Source organism: Plectropomus leopardus, chromosome 1 (assembly GCF_008729295.1).
Source record: "Plectropomus leopardus isolate mb chromosome 1, YSFRI_Pleo_2.0, whole genome shotgun sequence".
Classification (NCBI taxonomy): Eukaryota; Metazoa; Chordata; class Actinopteri; order Perciformes; family Serranidae; genus Plectropomus; species Plectropomus leopardus.
This window is the reverse complement of record NC_056463.1, coordinates 38,363,237-38,381,210: the sequence shown is the minus strand read 5'-3', so window position 1 is coordinate 38,381,210 and position 17,974 is coordinate 38,363,237. Positions and strand designations below refer to the sequence as shown.

Here is a 17,974-nt window from a genome sequence, read left to right as displayed (position 1 = left end):
TTCCTAAATGATAAAAGCTTGAAACTGTCCTTCAATAATAGCCTCAAAAAGTTTGACAAAGCAGATCAGATCAGAGAAAAGTGTGCTGACCTTACTAATTCACAAAAAAGTGATTTGGATGGAATCGTAGTGTAATCCTAGTAATTTGTTGAACTTGTGACTATGCACAGTGTTTGTGTTTCTTGCTGTGACCGAGGCTGTCATCCCTAACCTCAAGCTGCATGCCTTCTAACCCCTCCACCCATTCACCCCACCCTCAGGTGCCTGTGGCCAGCGTCAGCAGCGGGGTCCATGAGGCAGGGAAGAACATCGACAAGACAGAAGTCCTGTTCTCCCAGGAGAGAGACCCACGCTTTGCTGAGATGTACACTGGCATCTCTGGCTGTACGAAACGCACACAAAATCACACAAACAACTGCAGGCATCTCACACGTGTCCTGAGAGTTGCTGGTTCATCTTGAGATTTCTTTTGATCACCTGCTGTCTCTCTTCTCCATTATTTCTATAATGCTATAATGAGTTGATGTGTCTGTTTGTAGCGGGAGACAAGAAGATGATGGTCCCCTCCTCTACAGCTGGAGGACAGCAGCTCTACTCACAAAGCTCTCCTTTCCAGCAGGGACACTCTGGCAAAAGCTTCAGGTACACATCAGTGATATGTGTTAGTGCTGCTAATGCCAACATGTTGCATCAACTCACCTGGTGAGACACTACTGTGTCTCTCTGGAGAAGAGTGAGGCCTGACGCCTTTGTGTCTCTGTGCACACAGTTCCTCTGTGATCCATGTCCCCGGTGTGAACGACATCCAGCCATCAGGCTCGTCCAATCAGAATCTAGCTCAGATCTCTAGACAGCTCAATCCGGGCCAGGTGGCATGGTCAGGCAACCGACCCCCCTTCTCTGGACAGGTAACACACACACATGCACGCAAACTATTACTGAAGTGAAACCATTGCCTTCTGTATCAGTATTAATATCAGCTATCTCTACAGTTGCCATAATCGCCAAACTAATTTTCTCTGCCTCTCCTGAACCCCAGACTCCATCTCTGCTGCCTCTGAACAGATGAGCTTGTCTAATTGGTCGTGTTTGTGTGTGTTTGTGTGTGTGTGTGTGTGTGTGTGTGTGTGTGGTGTGTGTTTTATTATCTTGCTAAGGGAATGTGGTTAGAATATATGTTTCTTAACAGGCTCATCTCTCTCCCACACACACACTGCTGCACTGGTCAGGTCTGCTCAGTAACCACTAAATGCATCACAGTGACTCGAGGGAGATGAAATTAGAAAACCTCCTGGAAACACAGCAGAGATCACTGCGATATCATACAGGGGTTCCATATGTTCCACAGTACCAAAGTTAATCTGCAATTCTTCAATGCACTGGTCCAGTATTGAAAAAGCCCATTTGCCTACAAAGGCCCCCAAGATGTATTTTGGTCTGATGTGCTTGCAACAGCTGGATATTTGAATCACAGGAGCAGAGAAATATCAGTCTACAAGCTGTTGGAATATTGGGCCTCATGCAGCAACATTCTCTGATATTTTCTCTTAATTTGCTGCCAAGAATTAATATTAGAAAAGTCAACTCCGGATGCACCAAATGCTCTTAACTTGCTGTGCTCAGTGATGAATTCCACTTGATCTTAAGTCCCCTGTTAGCACAGGTAGCACTCCCTGTAGACTATATAAGGGTGCAAAAGACTGGCACATGCCCAAAATTTTGAAAGATCCAAACCAAAAACCAAAAAGTCTATAAGAAGAAGAGGAAGAACTAGAACTGCAGTAAAAATCTGACTTGAAGTTCAATAAATTCAAACAGTGTAAACATGATTTTCCAGAGTAGTTTGCTGGTGTTCCAGAAAAATGAATAAAAAAGGAAAAGAGAAAAAAAAACATAAATGGCCAAACATTTTTGATGCTGTAAATATCATGTCAGCAGCAGTGGTGAAGTACTCAGATCCTAAAACTGCACTGTAATAATAGATAAATGTTACTTAAGTAAAAATACAAGTACAATCAGGAAATTGATTTTAGCATTAAAAGTAGTTGTACTCATGCAGAAAAATTTAAATCAGTTTAGAAAAGGAAAAGGAAGCAAGTCCTTATATTTAAGAAGCTGGAACTGTGAAATGTTTTTGTCTGAAAAATGACCTAAATAACGATGAAAATAGTTGGCAGTTAATTTTCTAATCAATCGATTATGTGTTTCAGCACCCATATATTTTCATATGGTGTGTGTGCAAAAAATGTAACTTGTAAAGTAATAAGTAACTAAATTAAGTTATGAAATAATTACATAATATATAGTAAAAAGTATGATTTCCCTTTAAGTGTAGTGCAGTTAATGAGAAAGTTTATTGAGAATAGAATATTTGAGTAAAGTAAAGGTATCTCAAATATGTACTTAAGTACAGTAATTAATTGTATAAACTTAGTTACATTCCAGCGTTGGTCAGCAGAGAGATGCACAGTAACTGAAATTACAGTCATTGGGATCAATGCACCAAGTATAATAGTATTCATTTGGCCCCGAAATGTCATAATCCAGTCATTATAATTACTCTGAAATATTATCTACATTTGATGAAATGATATTCGTGATTTTTTGAAAAATGTTCCTGCAATGTAAAACTTATTTTGTTAGCTGTTGGACAAACAAAATGATTTTGCAGGGGTGAAAAATGTATTTCAGTTTGAAGCACATGTTATGGATGTTGTTGAGTCACAGTGGAGGGCTGTAGAATGGCCTTTTTAACGCAGGGTTTTCTCTTACATGGAGTTAAAGAACAATTCTGGCATGTTTTAACCTGACTTGTAGTGACCTGATTTGCATTCTGAACTTACAGGACACTTACAGGAGGGCACTGAGCTGTCAACACTGTGTCTTGTATTATGTGGAACCTTTAACTGACTGTACAGTTATAACCCTGATTGGCTGTACATCTAACCAGTATCTGTGCTCTCCAGTCCAGTAAAACCCAGTCCAGTCCATTTGGTATTGGCTCTGGCCACAGCTACCAGACTGATCCCGCCTCCTACAGTCCCCTGTCATCACCAGCCACTTCCTCCCCCAGCGGCAACGCCTACTCAGGACTGACCAACCGCAGCACAGCTTTTGGTGAGTCGTCCTCGTCGTTCTGATCCTCATGTCTTACTGGGTGATCTATTGGAGCGTCCTACCTGCGTATTGTGGTTGAAGTGCATCCATTTACTGTTGGAGTCTCTGTGAGTCTCTATCTTTCTGTCTGCAAACATAACCTTATAAACACAGAGAAACAAGGTGTGTTGGATGCAGACCTCCAGCACAGCTTCTGTTGTGTTGAAGATCTCAGCAGGCAGGGCATGGTGACATATTCACAGGAAAACATTTTACTACATAACATATAACAGCATATCAATATCGAGACTAAACTGCATTTGAAGGAATAAAAAAAGTTACACATGTCATCAGACAGCCTTTGGACATGTCCTGACCACTCAAACCACTTTCAAACTACACGGCAAATGTACGCAGTCACACACACATTCACACACCGGTGGCCGTGGCTACAACACAAGGTGCCACCGGCTACTCCTTAAACAGTGACACACACAGACCAAACACATACTCACACACACACATTCACTCACCGATGACACAGCCATCAGGAGCAATTTGGGGTTCATTATCTTGCCCAAGGACACTTGGATACGGTGATTGCAGGAGCCGGAGATCAAACCACCAATGTCACTATTGTTGCTATCTTGCTATTTTTTTTACTATAGTAACAGGAAGAGCATAAGCCCATTCCACCTACCCCACAACCTTTTTATTTGTTATTCCCATTCTTCCCCAAGGCTTAGTTGCTCTATCCCTTTAGGTTTGTGGTTTTCTCTTCGACGTTAATCCCTCCGTCATCCAGTGTGTTTTAAGATAAACACAGATAAATTCAAAAATATTAAGCTGTCTGCATATTTTCAGCCTTATTATGAATGCTTCGCCAAAGAGTATTACAATGTCACTGATCTCTGATTTGCTAATATGTAAGCTTCCTAAAATTAATGTTCGGAGCATGACTGTACGGTTATTATACTTCATTGTCCACTTCTGCACTTTAATCCTAAAATACAGCAACAACAGGGCACATTCAGTTAAAGATTGATTCCTCTTCATCATGCAAAAGTCCCAAACAGATAGCATAGTAAGAATGAATATATTATCTGTAGTTGCATTATATGTATGGAAACATCTTGGGTTGAAATTTGGATAATATCAAAAGCATAAATCCAAGGAATTATCATTTCCACTGAGCTAAAAAACTGGTCAGACAAAACCAACAAGATGAAGACATCACCTTGGACTCTGGGAATTATCAACAGCATTTTTCTCTTTTAGACCAAATAACTGATTCATTGAGATTGTTCAGATGAATCAATAATGAAAATAACTTTGGGAATTATTATTGGAATTAAAAGTTGCAGTCCTAAGTTAAGACATTTCTCTCTGAATCCAGGTGGTGGTTTCCCAGAGCCACACTACTGGCCAGGCTAAAAACGGGATCAAAGCACACAAAGGATTGAGAATGCTTTAGTGTGTGTTCAGTCAGTAATGGCTCATCAGACAGCTGCTCAGGACTTTTTGTCCACATTAGCCAAATAGATTCTCTTTCTCTTTCTCTCTCTCTCTCTCTCTCTCTCTCTCTCTCTCTGCTGCCTCATTCATTTATTCCTCCCTCTTAGGCGTTTTTTGTGACTTTGAGTTCTTCTATTTGGAGGATGAAGTCAGTCACAGCCTGTGCCATTCATTTGCTCTGTTGCTGCATGTGTTTATCAGTATTCACTTAAGATAAGCTCTGTTTTCCTTCGTCTTGTATGCTTTCCATTGAATGTATATGCAGCCAACCTCCCATTGCATTTGAGTAATTACTTTGCTATCTGCATTTTTCTTTTTTTCTCTCCCCTCTCCATCAGTAACAGCCTCTTGCTTGTATGCATGTCGAGATGAGATGAGCATTTTGTTTATTAGTGTGAAACAGCAGGAATGTTCCTCTGCGGGAGGAGGCAGACAGCTTATCAATCTGCTTTGCTTTAATGTACTCAGTAAACTCTCAAAACAGCTTCACAGAGAGAGTGTGTGTTTATGTGTGTGCATGTCTGTATATTTTTGTAGCTGGCTGCGGCTCGGAATTGTCAGTCAGGCAGTATATTTGCTGGTGTATGTGAGAGTTACAAGATGAAAGCCACAAAGCGTATACTGCTACTGTCATGCTGCTATATTAACATGCACAACAAAAGGACATTATGTCAATTTCATGTAGCATTAATTCTGAACCAGTAGTTGGGTATTTTTACTCAGGCCTTTATATGATGCAGGCTTATATTAGACAGGCCTTTATCCCTCTTTTCACCAGGCTTTATCAGAATAGTTGATCTTATTTAAGTAAGAAGCCTCATTGTTTTCTGATCTGCTCCTGTTGTGACCTGCTGATGAGACAAAGGCAACATTTTGTTAGGGTTACACACACACACACACACACACACACACACACACTAAACGCTGGAGCTGTCCATGATGGAAATTTCCAAATTCTTAAGTGCAGGGCTGCCAACTCTCTTTGACTGTGAGACACGTGCAGTTTACACTTTTACATGTCGCACTCCACACGTCCATTTTTTCGCACAGAGACAAACAAATATGTGTGATAGCTGATCACACAGCTGACAGTGCAGCGCAGTGAGAGGGACTGACAACCAACAGAGCTTCTTCTCCCAGCACCAAAATGTCTGCCTTTTTGAACATCAAATATCTTATCTTTATATTGTATTTTATAGAATATACGACAAAAAGGATGTGCAGATCATTGCATTCTGATTTTATTTAAGTTTTACAGGATGTCCCAGTCTTTTTTGGAATTGGGGTGCAGTTGATCATCTTTAAGATTAAAGTCGAAATGACTTTTGCCTCAAAATTTTAACTTGGAACTCATCAGTCAAATAAATGTTTCATATGTGGCAGTCATCCTCCTGTACATGTCCGAGTGTAACCGTGTGTGTGTTTCCAGATGTGTCGGGGGAGAGCAGTCAAAGTGGAGCCCAGTTCCAGGGTCGTCCCAGTGAGGTCTGGTCCCAATGGCAGAACCAGCATCACTCCCAGCAGGCAGGGGAACAGCACACACACCCCAACCCCAGCCAGACAGAAGTCTTCCAGGTAACACACCCCCCTTAGACATTATGCTGTGATGTGTCCGAGCATCTTCCAGCTGCTGTCTGCTGACCACTGGACTCACATGTGATATGTCTATTCCCCCATGTCTCTGCAGGACATGTTACCCATGGCTGGAGATCCCACCCAGGGGACAGCCAACTACAACATTGAGGACTTTGCTGACCTCGGCATGTTCCCACCCTTCTCTGAGTAATATGGAGGAGGCTTCTCCATCCCTCTCAGAACTGGACTGATGTTTGCATCCACCTGTCATGTTGTCTCATTTCTCTGCATTGCTGGATCACCAACACACAGCTGAGCGCAGCACGGTGAATTTCTGGGTGCACTTGTCATTCACACACATACAAACACACAGTTCACTAATGTTTGGGCTCCAAGGCCCCGCCGTCTGTATCTGTGATCATACACATACCTCGTCTTTGGAAAGAGGAGCCCTGCTGTCAGATTGGAGGCGCATCACTCACCCTGTATCAGCTCTTTGATAAGCGTTGCCTCAAGCTGTCTGAACGGTGTGTGTGTGTGTGTGTGCAGTGTGTGACGTTCAGGTGGCTGTGCAGCGACCTGCAGTCAGCATCGGTATGACCAGAGGAGGTTAGAGCTGTGTTTGTCTGAGCCTAGTGTCAGTGTTATTATCCAAGACCTTACACAGAGAGTCTTCAAATGGCATCGTTTTTTTGTCAGAGTTTATGTCTGCAAGCAGGGTTCCCATGGTCATGGAAAACCTGGAGAAGTCATGGAATTTCAGAATCATGTTTTCCAAGCCTGGAAAAGTCATGGTACAAGTAAAAATCATCAATGTTTTGGTTGTTTTTGTTTATCATGTATGTTTCTTCAACCTGCAACCTTTTTTTTAAAGCTTTAACAACTGAGACACACTGCAGTAAATTTTCTTCTGATTATTCATTTATAGACTTACACAAAATATAGTATGATTTAACATTTCAGTCTTAGTGATGATGTTGATGTAGAGCTGACTTTTCACAATTCACACCAACTTACTCTATGATAATTAATCATTACTTTTCTGTTGAGGGATTTAGACCTATACTCTTCCAGAAAAGTTGCCCAGAGTTTTCAGTTTCCATTCCACTTTGATTGTTATTGAGGAAAACAAAATTGTCATTTGAGAATGGACTTTTTAGAAAGAGGATGTTGGGAGAATGTGTACCTCTACACATTTGACATCATGAATACAGAGCCATAAGTGAGTGTAAGCAGCACATCATCACATGCTGCTGTAGATCTCCTCACAGTGCCAACATATACTGTAAATATGTTTGCATCGACATTCCAAGCACGTCTCTGTTGTTGTCAGAGCACACAGGTGAATTCGCTCACCCTCTTCATACAACAATGCTGCAGTAACACACACACACGCAGACTCATACACCTGACCCCTGAGCTGCTGGTGTCACCAACCACTTGGCGGTTACAGCTCACAGGTACACAGTGTGACACAGAGGCTGCTGTGCTGTTATTAGGGGATGTTATCAGAGCCAAATGAAGGATGGAGCAGGTCTGGTTTATGTTCAGCCAAATCTGAATCTTGGGGCTCCCAGTAGCTCACCTGGTAGAGCGAGCGCCCATGTATAGAGGCTGTGTCCTCACTGCAGCAGGTGTGGGTTCCATTCCAAGCTGCAGCCCTTCGCTGCATGTCATCCTCTCTCCTTCCCCTTTCACATTATAGCTGTCCTATCCTAATAAAGGCAAGGTGCGTCTGGCCCCTGCTGTCAGTCAGGACAGGCGGTCACTCATGTACGTTTCCATGGACAGTTAAGTGGAGCTACAGTTGTAGTTCCATTAGGCCATTTAATTGGACTACTGTCCTTGTCCCAGTTAACAAGCAGCAGGAGAGAATCCGTTTATTGACGGAAGCATGTCAGGAGGACATATGCCTCCTTTCAGATAGTTGCTATTGGACCTTCTTCCTGTTGACTTATTACATCACATAACAAACAAGTTAGCAAGCTGGTTGCTTGTCAAACGGTGATAACTTTTCAGTGCTGTACATTTTGTACTTACTCTGCCCTTTACTTTTTACCTTTGTCTTGTTTTGTTTTTTTCCCTCCTTCTTCTTCTACTTCTGTTTTTCACAGCTTTTGTCTACAAATTTGTGCTATATGTGTGCATATGCATAAAGGAGTACATTGATTGCCAACTACATTATTTAGGTGTGTAAGTGCAACATCGAAAAATTCGATTTATTTTGCTTTCAGTGGCACTAACACTAACTTTACACGTTTTTAGAATAACACTTTTAGTCAAACTAACACAATAATTGATGTGATGTAGCAGGATTTAGGGCCTCATTTTAATTTCATTTCTTTCTAAACTAGTTTTTTTTTTTTTTAATGACTAATAAATCTACCTTCTAATTCCACTTTTTCTAACATATTGTAAACAGACTTACAGCATGGCTGGATCAATGAAACAGTAATTGACCTATCACCTCCTCTGGAAATACCTGCAGTGGTTGTGGAGAGTATCAGTGAACAGCACTACTGATGCACATGACCATCCCAACACTGCATGTTCCCACATACACACACACAGTAAGATTCATGTGAGTGTTGAAGATGTCTAAGTCCATCTGCCTGCTGCAGCCTCTTGCACACCGCCGCTGCCAAACAGCCGCAGGAGAGGAGAGGCTTCACCTGCTTCTCCACCTGCTGCTCTGCTCACTCTCTCCATCAACTCTTGTGTGTAAACTATATGTAGTGATGTCCAGACCTCTAGAGAAAAGCCTGATGCCAGTATTGAAGGATTCTATGTATAAATGAAAATTTAAAAAATTAAAATAAACACCTCATTGCAGACAATTGCTAAGCTAAGGCTTAAAGTGCACTTCATTCAGCCAACTGCTAATCTCACCAGCCTGCTTTAAAAGGGAAAAACCGCCATACCGTCCAAGCAAAGCGCAGTATTTACTCGTGTATTTGGTGTTCTTCAGCTCTGGCTACTTTACTTTATTACTTTATAATCTTTTCAATTATTAAGAGACTGAATAATACTTTCTAGCAGGGGAGCTTTTACATGATAGATTGTATAATGTCTCTGACAGACGGATGGGAGAACCTTGAACAGACATCAGAGTCCTTTTGCTAAAGATCTCAAATTGATGTGTTTTGTAAATAATGTGATTTTTATGTCGACTCGTGTTACTTTCACACAGTAAATGTTTTTTGTGTAGCTTTTAATGATATTGTGTGCAATGTGAGTACATATTTAACTGTTGGTATTTAGTTAGTCTGTTAATTGTACATTGAGTTCTAGACCTGTATAAATTGTGTAAATGTGACCCATTATTTTTGTGTAACAAATTGTGCTTGTGATAATAAATTCTTATTGGTTACGTGGCTTCCATTCAAAGTCTAAGTCATATGTTATTTATGTATGCTACACCATCCCATTCAAGCCATGGAGAATAAAAATCCTTTATTTTTATTTTCAAAGTGTAAATGTGCATAAAAACACATTTTTCTGTGGAACCTTAATTTTCACTGCAGCACACCACAAGCTCACAGCCACTGACAGGTGGATGATTTACTGCCCTGCTCTGCTGTCATCATCTGTGTGTGTGTGTGTGTGTGTGTGTGTGTGTGTGTGTGTGTGTGTGTGTGTGTGTGTGTGTGTGTGTGTGTGTGCGCGCGCATGCAGGCTTGAATTTGCAGACAAAGATTTTACCAACAAAACATATAATCATTTCCTAAAATGTGATGCTGTGTAAAAGGATGAAAAAGTACGCTGATGCATCTGGTAGCTGTCATCGCCACAGCGGCCGTGGGTTTGATTCCGGCCTCGACCCTTTGCTGCATGTTGTCCCCTCTCTCTCTCCCCCTTTCAGGCTTAAACTGTCCTGTCCATTAAAGGCAGTTAAAGCCCAAAAAACAGTAACACTCTTCCTCCACATTAATGCAACACTATTAATAATAAGTTTATGATAGTGAGACAGAAGGGGAAGGACACCTGAAAGACCTCCTCAACTTAAATAAAATCATGACATTATTAATCATTACAAACAAAACACCAAACAAACACAAATCGCAAATCTGAAAGTACTGTGTTTTATGTGAAGGCCCAGTGTTTCAATTTTTCCCATCAAAGTGCTCACAGACTTTGGGGGGTGCTATGTGGTAACTTGTAATGGAGTATTTGTACATTGAAGTATTGCCACTTTCACCTTAACTACAGACCCTTTTTTGGCCCCTCTGGGGCAGAAGGAACAAGTTGTGAACATAACAGACATCATCACATTTTAGGTACACATCAGTCCAGTACTCTGCCTGTCTGTCCTAGCGCTGCTTTGACAGTGTTTTTGCCATAAGAGTACGACGCCAAAAGCCACCTCTTGCATCCACATGAAACTGCTGGACGGCATTAGATGAGAATGCAGCCGGACGGAACCAGCACGGTGTTATTATTTGCTGGCAGAAGGCCAGCCGGCACCTGACACCTCTGCATGAAATGCAGCAGAATGGAGACGCCCCCGGTAATGACCTCATACAAGGAGTGAAAAGGAGGTGACTTTGATGCCAGCGCAGACCTCATCTCCCCAGTTAGACCCAGTGCTGCTGCCCGCTGCGCCAGCACTCACTGGGTTAGCAGGTTAGCTCTGGCTGAATTCAGCTGTTGCAGTGAGTCGTCTCCTCTCCGGGGGTGTGGCCACTCAGCATCCCTGAACGTAAAGAGGAAAAGCAGAAGAATACCTAAAATGTAATATGTAGATGCTGAAGTTCACTACAAAGCAGCAACATGTGATGAGTTGGGATGATAACGTGTTAGAGAATCACATTCTGTCAGCAGTAGGAGAGCTCCACAGGGGACTGTACTGACACTCTTCCTTTTCACCTTGTACACCACAGACTTTCAGCACAACTCCGGGTCATGCCAATTGCAGAGATTTTCTGATAACTCTGCAGTGGTTGGTTGTATAAGTGATGAACAGAAGGGGTACAGAGCATTGTAGGACGATTTTGTGGAGTGAAGAAACTATCTGCTTCTCAATGTGGCTAAGACCAGCGAGAAGGTGGTGTGCCTCAGAGGGAAGAGGACAGCTCTACAACCACTGTGTGGTCTGGGAGAGGATTTTGAAGTGGTGGAGGACTACAAGTATCTGGGCACCCACATCGGCAACAGACTGAAGTGGAAGACCAACACAGGGGCTGCATGTATGCATGAAGGGGATGAGCAGAGTCTACCTTCTGAGGAGCTGAGATCCTTCAACATGTGCAGCAAGATGACAACAGACTTCATAAACTGATTAAGAAGGCTGGCTCCATAACTGGCTGTAAACAGGACAGTTTGGAAGCTAGCATGAAGAGCAGGACATGAACAAAATGTTATGCATTATGGAAAATCCTGACCACCCTCTCCAGAACTCAGTGGACAGACTGCAGAGCTCTTTCTCTAACTGACTGGTGCAGCTTTGCTGTCACAAGGACAGATACAGGAAATCTTTCCTTCCCAAGTCCATAACCCTGTACAACACCTCCCCTCTGACAGACAACTGACAGCTGTGTAGCTCTAATCCAACTCAACCTTGGATATGGAAAATTTACACACTGTTTTATGAATATGCTTTTGTATGGTTATAGTATATTTGAATTTTTTGTATTTAGCATGCTTGTATGTAGTATATTAAAATGTATTGTAATGTATACTATAGATGTATACGTATATGTTTTCAGAAGTAACACCTATATGCTGAGGTTTGTTTCATTCTATTTAAATTCAGTATTTTTTTCTCTTCAAGTGTATATATGTATCGTTGTCTTTTTACTTCTCCTGTGCAATGGCTCATAACTATCTATCTATCTATCTATCTATCTATCTATCCATCCATTCATCCATTTATCCATCCATCCACACCCAAAAGTGATGTCAAGAGCTCCCAGAGTACACCTGTACATTACTGAAGTAAAAGCGATGCAATTGACACAATGTACAACCTCCAACATTATTAGGAGAATGACCTTAGTATTTGAGTATTTAGTGTATGTGGTGTGAAAATTTATGCATACATTATTATGTGTTACATTAAGAGTTCCATTAAAATGGTTTAAATGAACTAAGTCTCAGTGATGTAAGATGAGAATCAAACAGAATATGTTCAACTTTTTGGGCCAAGTTCTTAATGATCATAAACAGAAGGAATTGTGAGCCTGTATCTCTCAGTGTACTTCCACACAGAGCAGAGACACGGTGTCCAAGAACAGATGGACAACACAGCTACAGGGGGGGCACTGACCCCCACAGGCTTGTTCAGTAATCTATTACAGTTTTTATTTGTTATTGTACAATACATGAACACATGAAAACTGTCTCGGGGTTTGATAAACAGCTCTGACTGGTAACATACAGTGAGGAGGGTCAAACTATGAACTGGTACCGGATGTTACTAATAAACTTGGTTCAAACCTAAAAAGCAGCAGTGGTGTTCTGGAACATACATGGCTCATTTCATCATCCCACTCAGCCTATATCAGCTCCACATAAGCCATGAAAACTTTTCTAAAGCCTGTCAACTATGCATGGAATGCCAAAGCTCAGATGTGTTTTTCCTCATAAACACAAACTGGCAGCTCTTGGCATCTCTCCTGCTTGGCACTCTCGCACCTTTCCACAGTCTCGGCTCTTGAACAAACTGGTGGGTGATTTGAAAAGAAATAGTTTCCCACATTCCTTCCTGACATGACACGCACTCTGATCAGCCTCTTAAATTCCCCTCTGACATTTGCTAAGCTCTGTAGCATTTGTGATGGACTGGCAGGGAGGGGAGCGAGGAACATTTCATTCTCAGGATGTCTTCATTCTGCATCTACATGCTGCCGTCGTCTGGCTCCACTCCTGATTGTCATTAGCTGATAACTACCGTGATGGTGTTTATTTGAAAAAGTCCCAACTCAAGTGTTGTAAATAGCATTCGAATGGCATGCTGTCTCTCAACAGCGGCTCGCCTCAGGCCCTGAAACCATCAGCGAGACGCTCCGCTGTGCTGTCTGTTGAAGTGTGTGTGCATGTGTGTGTGTGTGTGTGTGTGTGTGTGAGATAGTCTTCACTTTGCATAAGCCACTGAGATGTACTGCAGCAAGTGTGTGTGTGTGTGTGTGTGTGTGTGTGTGTGTATGGAAGAGATAGTGTTCATTTTGCATAAGCCACCATGATGTTATGCAGCTGGTATACGTGGTGTGTGTGTGTGTGTGTGTGTGTGTGTGTTGTGGTTGGCGGAGCATAGCTGCATGCTTGTCTGCAGTCAGTGTGTCTCCAAGCTGACAGGTCTATCTTAAATCATGCTGCGGTGAATCTCCTGCGAGCACAGTGACAACAGCATCCAAACCGCAGAGAGAGAAAAACAACCCACTGTGCCCATCAATACTGCTGCCTGTGTACCTGCAGACATACACTCAACACAACTTTATTATTTTCCACCCAGCTCCATCCTCTCTTCATATTCCCATCATGTCTGGGCAGTGCTCCATGTTCACAGTATGCAGATGGGAGTGGATCTGAAAGCTGAATGTAACGTGTGTGAGCACAGGGCCTCTGGAGACCAGCTGCTGTGAGAAATGAAGCGGTGCCACAGTTTACCATACAGAGTTCAGGTTACCTGAAACCACCAGAGATACAGGTGAACAAATGCCATCGAGAACAACAACACATTATCCTGTTCCTTTCTCTGTCCCACAGAATATGAACACCGTTTTTTTGTTTGACAGTCAGTTACACACAGTTTTCATTGTGGCATCCCTATTTCCATATTTTCTACATATTACTGTACAAAGCGTTGCTCACCAGACCCCTTATGATGAATGACACAAATGGTCCAAAGTTTCCCTCACCCGGACGTGGGTCACCGGGCCCCCCCCTCCAGAGCCAGGCCTGGGGGTGTGGCTTGATGGCGCGTGCCTAGTGGCCGGGCCTTTTCCCATGGGGCCCGGAAGAGACAATGTGGGACCTAATTCCCGTGGGCTCACCATCCATAGGAGGGACCAAAGGGGTCGGGTGCGATGTGAGTTGGATGGCAGCCGAAGGCGGGGACCTTGGTGGTCCAATCCTCGGCTGCTGAAGCTATAGGAGACGTGGAATGTCACCTCTCTGGTGGGGTAGAAGCCTGAGTTGGTGCGTAAGGTTGAGAAATTCTGACTAGATATAGTCGGCCTCACCTCGACACATAGCTTGGGCTCTGGAACTAGTCTTTTTGAGAGGGGTTGGACTCTCCTCCACTCTGGAGTTGCCACTGATGAGAGGCTCCAGGCAGGGGTGGCAATACTTATTGCCCCCCGGCTTGGTGCCTGTATATTGGAGTTTACCCCGGTGGACGAGAGGGTAGCCTACCTCTGCCTTCGGGTGGGAGGATGGATCCTGACTGTTATTTGTGCCTATGGTCCAAACAGCAGTTCAGAGTATCCACCCTTTTTGGAGTCCTTAGAGGGGACGCTGGAGAGTGCTCCTTCTGGGGATTCCCTCGTTCTGCTGGGGGACTTCAACGCTCACGTTGGCAGGGACCGTGAGACCTGGAGAGGCGCGATCATGAACCAGAGTGGACTTGCAGCTGCATTTCTTGGACACTCGGGTGAAGAAGGGGTGGAGCTGTCAACCGATCACCACCTGGTGGTGAGTTGGCTCCGATGGTCGGGGAGGCGACGGTCAGAGGGGATTCTGTGAGGGGCTTCTGGGAACATCTGGCAGAGTCTCCTGTCAGAAGGAGCTTCAACTCCCACCTCTGGGAGACCCTCAACCTTGTCCAGGGGGAGGCGGGGGACATTGATTCAGAGTGGGCCATGTTCCGTGCCTCCGTTGTTGAGGCGGCCGATAAGTGCTGTGGACGTAAGGTGGTCTTTGCCTGTCGTTGCGGCAATGCCCGCACCCGTTGGTGGACACCGGTGGTGGACACTGGTGGTGAAGGATGCCGTCAAGCTGAAAAAGGAGTCCTACCGGGCCTTCTTGGCCTGTGGGACTCCGGAGGCAGCAGACAGGTACTGGCAGGCCAAGTGGAGTGCAGCTACGCCGGTCGCCGAGGCAAAAACCCAGGCATTGGAGGAGTTCGGTGAGGCCATGGAGAACAACTTCCGGACGGCTTCGAAGAAGTTCTGGACCACCATCTGGCGTCTCAGGAGGGGAAAGCAGTGCTCTGTCAACACTGTGTATGGTGAGGACGGTGCGCTGCTGACCTCGACTCGGGACGTTGTGAATTGGTGGAGGGAATACTTCAAAGACCTCCTCAATCCCACCGACACGCCTTCCAATGAGGAAGCAGGGCCTGGGGACTCAGGGGTGGGCTCTCCCATCTCTGGGGCTGAGGTTGCCGATGTGGTCAAAAAGCTCCACAGTGGCAGGAGAAGGCATTTGACCGTTTCCTTTGGGGAGTCCTGTGGGGGGTTCTCCGGGAACATGGGGTATTGGACCCTCTGATACAGGCCGTCCGTTCCCTGTACGACCGGAGCTTGGTCCGCATTGCCAGCAGTAGGTCAGACTTGTTTCCAGTGAGGGTTGGACTCTGCCAGGGCTGCCCTTTGTCACCGATTCTGTTCATAATTTTTATGGACAGAATTTCTAGGCACAGCCAGGGTGTTGAGGGAGTCCGGTTTGGTGACCTCAGGATTGGGTCGCTGCTTTGTACAGATGATGTGGTACTGTTGGCTTCATCAGGCTGGGACCTTCAACGCTCTTTAGATTGGTTCGCAGCCGAGTGTGAAGCGGCCGGGATGAGAATCAGCACCTCCAAATCCGAGGCCATGGTTCTCAGCCGCAAAAGGGTGGAGTGCCCTCTCCAGATCTGAGAGGAGATCCTGCCCCAAGTGGAAGTACCTCGGGGTCTTACTCACAAGTGAGGGACGCTGTCGATCTTTGTTCCTACCCTCACCTATGGTCACGAGCTTTGGGTAGTGACCGAAAGAACAAGATCGCGGGTACAAGCGGCCGAAATGAGCTTCCTCTTTAGGGTGGTTGGGCTCTCCCCTAGAGATAGGGTGAGAAGCTCGGTCATCCGGGAAGAGCTTGGAGTAGAGCCGCTGCTCCTCCACGTTGAGAATAGCCAGATGAGGTGGCTAGGGCATTTAATTAGGATGCCTCCCAGACACGTCCCTGGTGAGGTGTTTAAGGCACGTCCCACCAGTAGGAGGCCCCGGGGAAGACCCTGGACACGCTGGAGAGACTATGTCTCCCAGCTGGCCTGGGAGTGCCTCTGGATCCCCCGGGAAGAGCTGGACGAAGTGGCCAGGGAGAGGGAAGTCTGGGCTTCCCTGCTTAGGCTGCTGCCCCCGCGACCCAACCCCGGATAAGTGGCAGACGATGGATGGATGGATGGATGGATACTACTGTACAGATATAATGTAACACAGTGGTGAAGTAAGGCTTAATGTGAAAAGCCTGTCTTTATTTTATTTTTTTAACCAGGTAAGTCCCGTTAAGATAAACAGTCTCAATTTCAAGGGAGACCTGGCCAATACAGCAGCAAAAGAAAAAATACAAACAATGATAACCACAAGAAAAATAAAAGATATACATGTAGAAATATTAAAAACACCCATGCAAAATAACAAATACCAACTGATTCATTCACCCTTGTACTTAAAAAAATGTCTTGAATGAACCTGACAAACTGAACCAGGATTGAATTGTTATAAAGCTGACATTATGCACCAGATAAATCTAATGAGCCCAGGCTGGGTCAAACCTTGGAAATACAAAACTGTAACATATGAAATAACCATTGAAATTAAGTGAAGAGGCTTCTGGCAGCATAGGAAGCTGTGTGCTCACAAGTAGAGATCAACTTAACACTTTGAGTTGCAGTATTAGCTCAGTTTGTTGCAGCACTATCGCTGTAATTATGTCGTCATGGTTTTAAGTACCGTGTGAGAGAGGTGGATCTTCTACCCTAAAGTTTTCTAAATGTAGAAAAGAAAAAAGACGCAGCATCACATTTAAGTAACTGGGATGTACCTGATACCACACCAGCATGGCAATTTATTTCGTAGCAAGAAAATGAAATAATATTTTAGGAATTAAAGTTCTTAGTTGAATTGTTCTACTTGGTTTGTGCAATTGAAATAACATATGATGGAAATACAGTTTCAGTTCAAAATTGCTGTTAGTCCCTTTATCTGACGCAACTCAGGCAGAAATCATGTTCACAGACAAGAATTTGATTGATTTTTGTTTGGGACTATACAGCACAACAACTTACACAAGCATCATGACATAAAAAGTCCCAGAGGATATCAATTTGAAGCATTAGTAAAGATACATATTTCCAAAGTGGTCTTCAATAGAAACAGCAAACAAATAAAAATAAAACACATAATTACAAACAAAAAATTACATCATAAACCCGTAGTATGGTTTCAAAGGTAAGCCATCAACCCTCCTCACAGCCCCTCCTTCACTGTATGCTCCCGATGACTGCTCCATCCATGTGCAAGTGTGTATGAATGCTTAAAAAAAACTGAGTAGCAGGTGGCCCCTTGACCACCAGTGTATGAGTGCAATATAAGTGCAGGTCCATTTAATTATATACTTGTTGGATACACAGACAGTCTTGTTAGTAGGATCAGTACCTTGTTGTTTTGGGTCTGAACATTGGATTTGTTGACAATGAAAGAAATGTAGAATATCATACCTGGCATACATAATATCCTTTAAGGTCAGAGAAATGATATATAGTGGTGTGGTATAGTGATAAATAGTGGTCTTAGTTCAATATTACCAAGATAACACTGGTAACATGTAATCAAAAAGGTAAGAATTTGTCAAATATTTCCTTACATTG

The 17,974-nt window shown here is 43.7% G+C and overlaps 1 protein-coding gene across 3 annotated transcripts in view; it reads left to right on the top strand.

Annotated features, from left to right (window-relative positions):
- Positions 1-6,962, top strand: part of arnt2 (aryl-hydrocarbon receptor nuclear translocator 2) — a 74,889-nt gene extending 67,927 nt beyond the window's left edge. For all 3 annotated transcript variants that reach the window (XM_042484767.1, XM_042484751.1, XM_042484759.1), the window contains 6 exons: positions 261-384; positions 540-642; positions 770-908; positions 2,967-3,117; positions 6,041-6,186; positions 6,299-6,962. In XM_042484767.1, coding sequence (XP_042340701.1) covers positions 261-384; positions 540-642; positions 770-908; positions 2,967-3,117; positions 6,041-6,186; positions 6,299-6,397 — 762 coding nt within the window. In that variant the 3' untranslated portion in view covers positions 6,398-6,962. The remainder of the gene's footprint in view (positions 1-260; positions 385-539; positions 643-769; positions 909-2,966; positions 3,118-6,040; positions 6,187-6,298) is intronic.
- Positions 6,963-17,974: the final 11,012 nt, after the last annotated feature.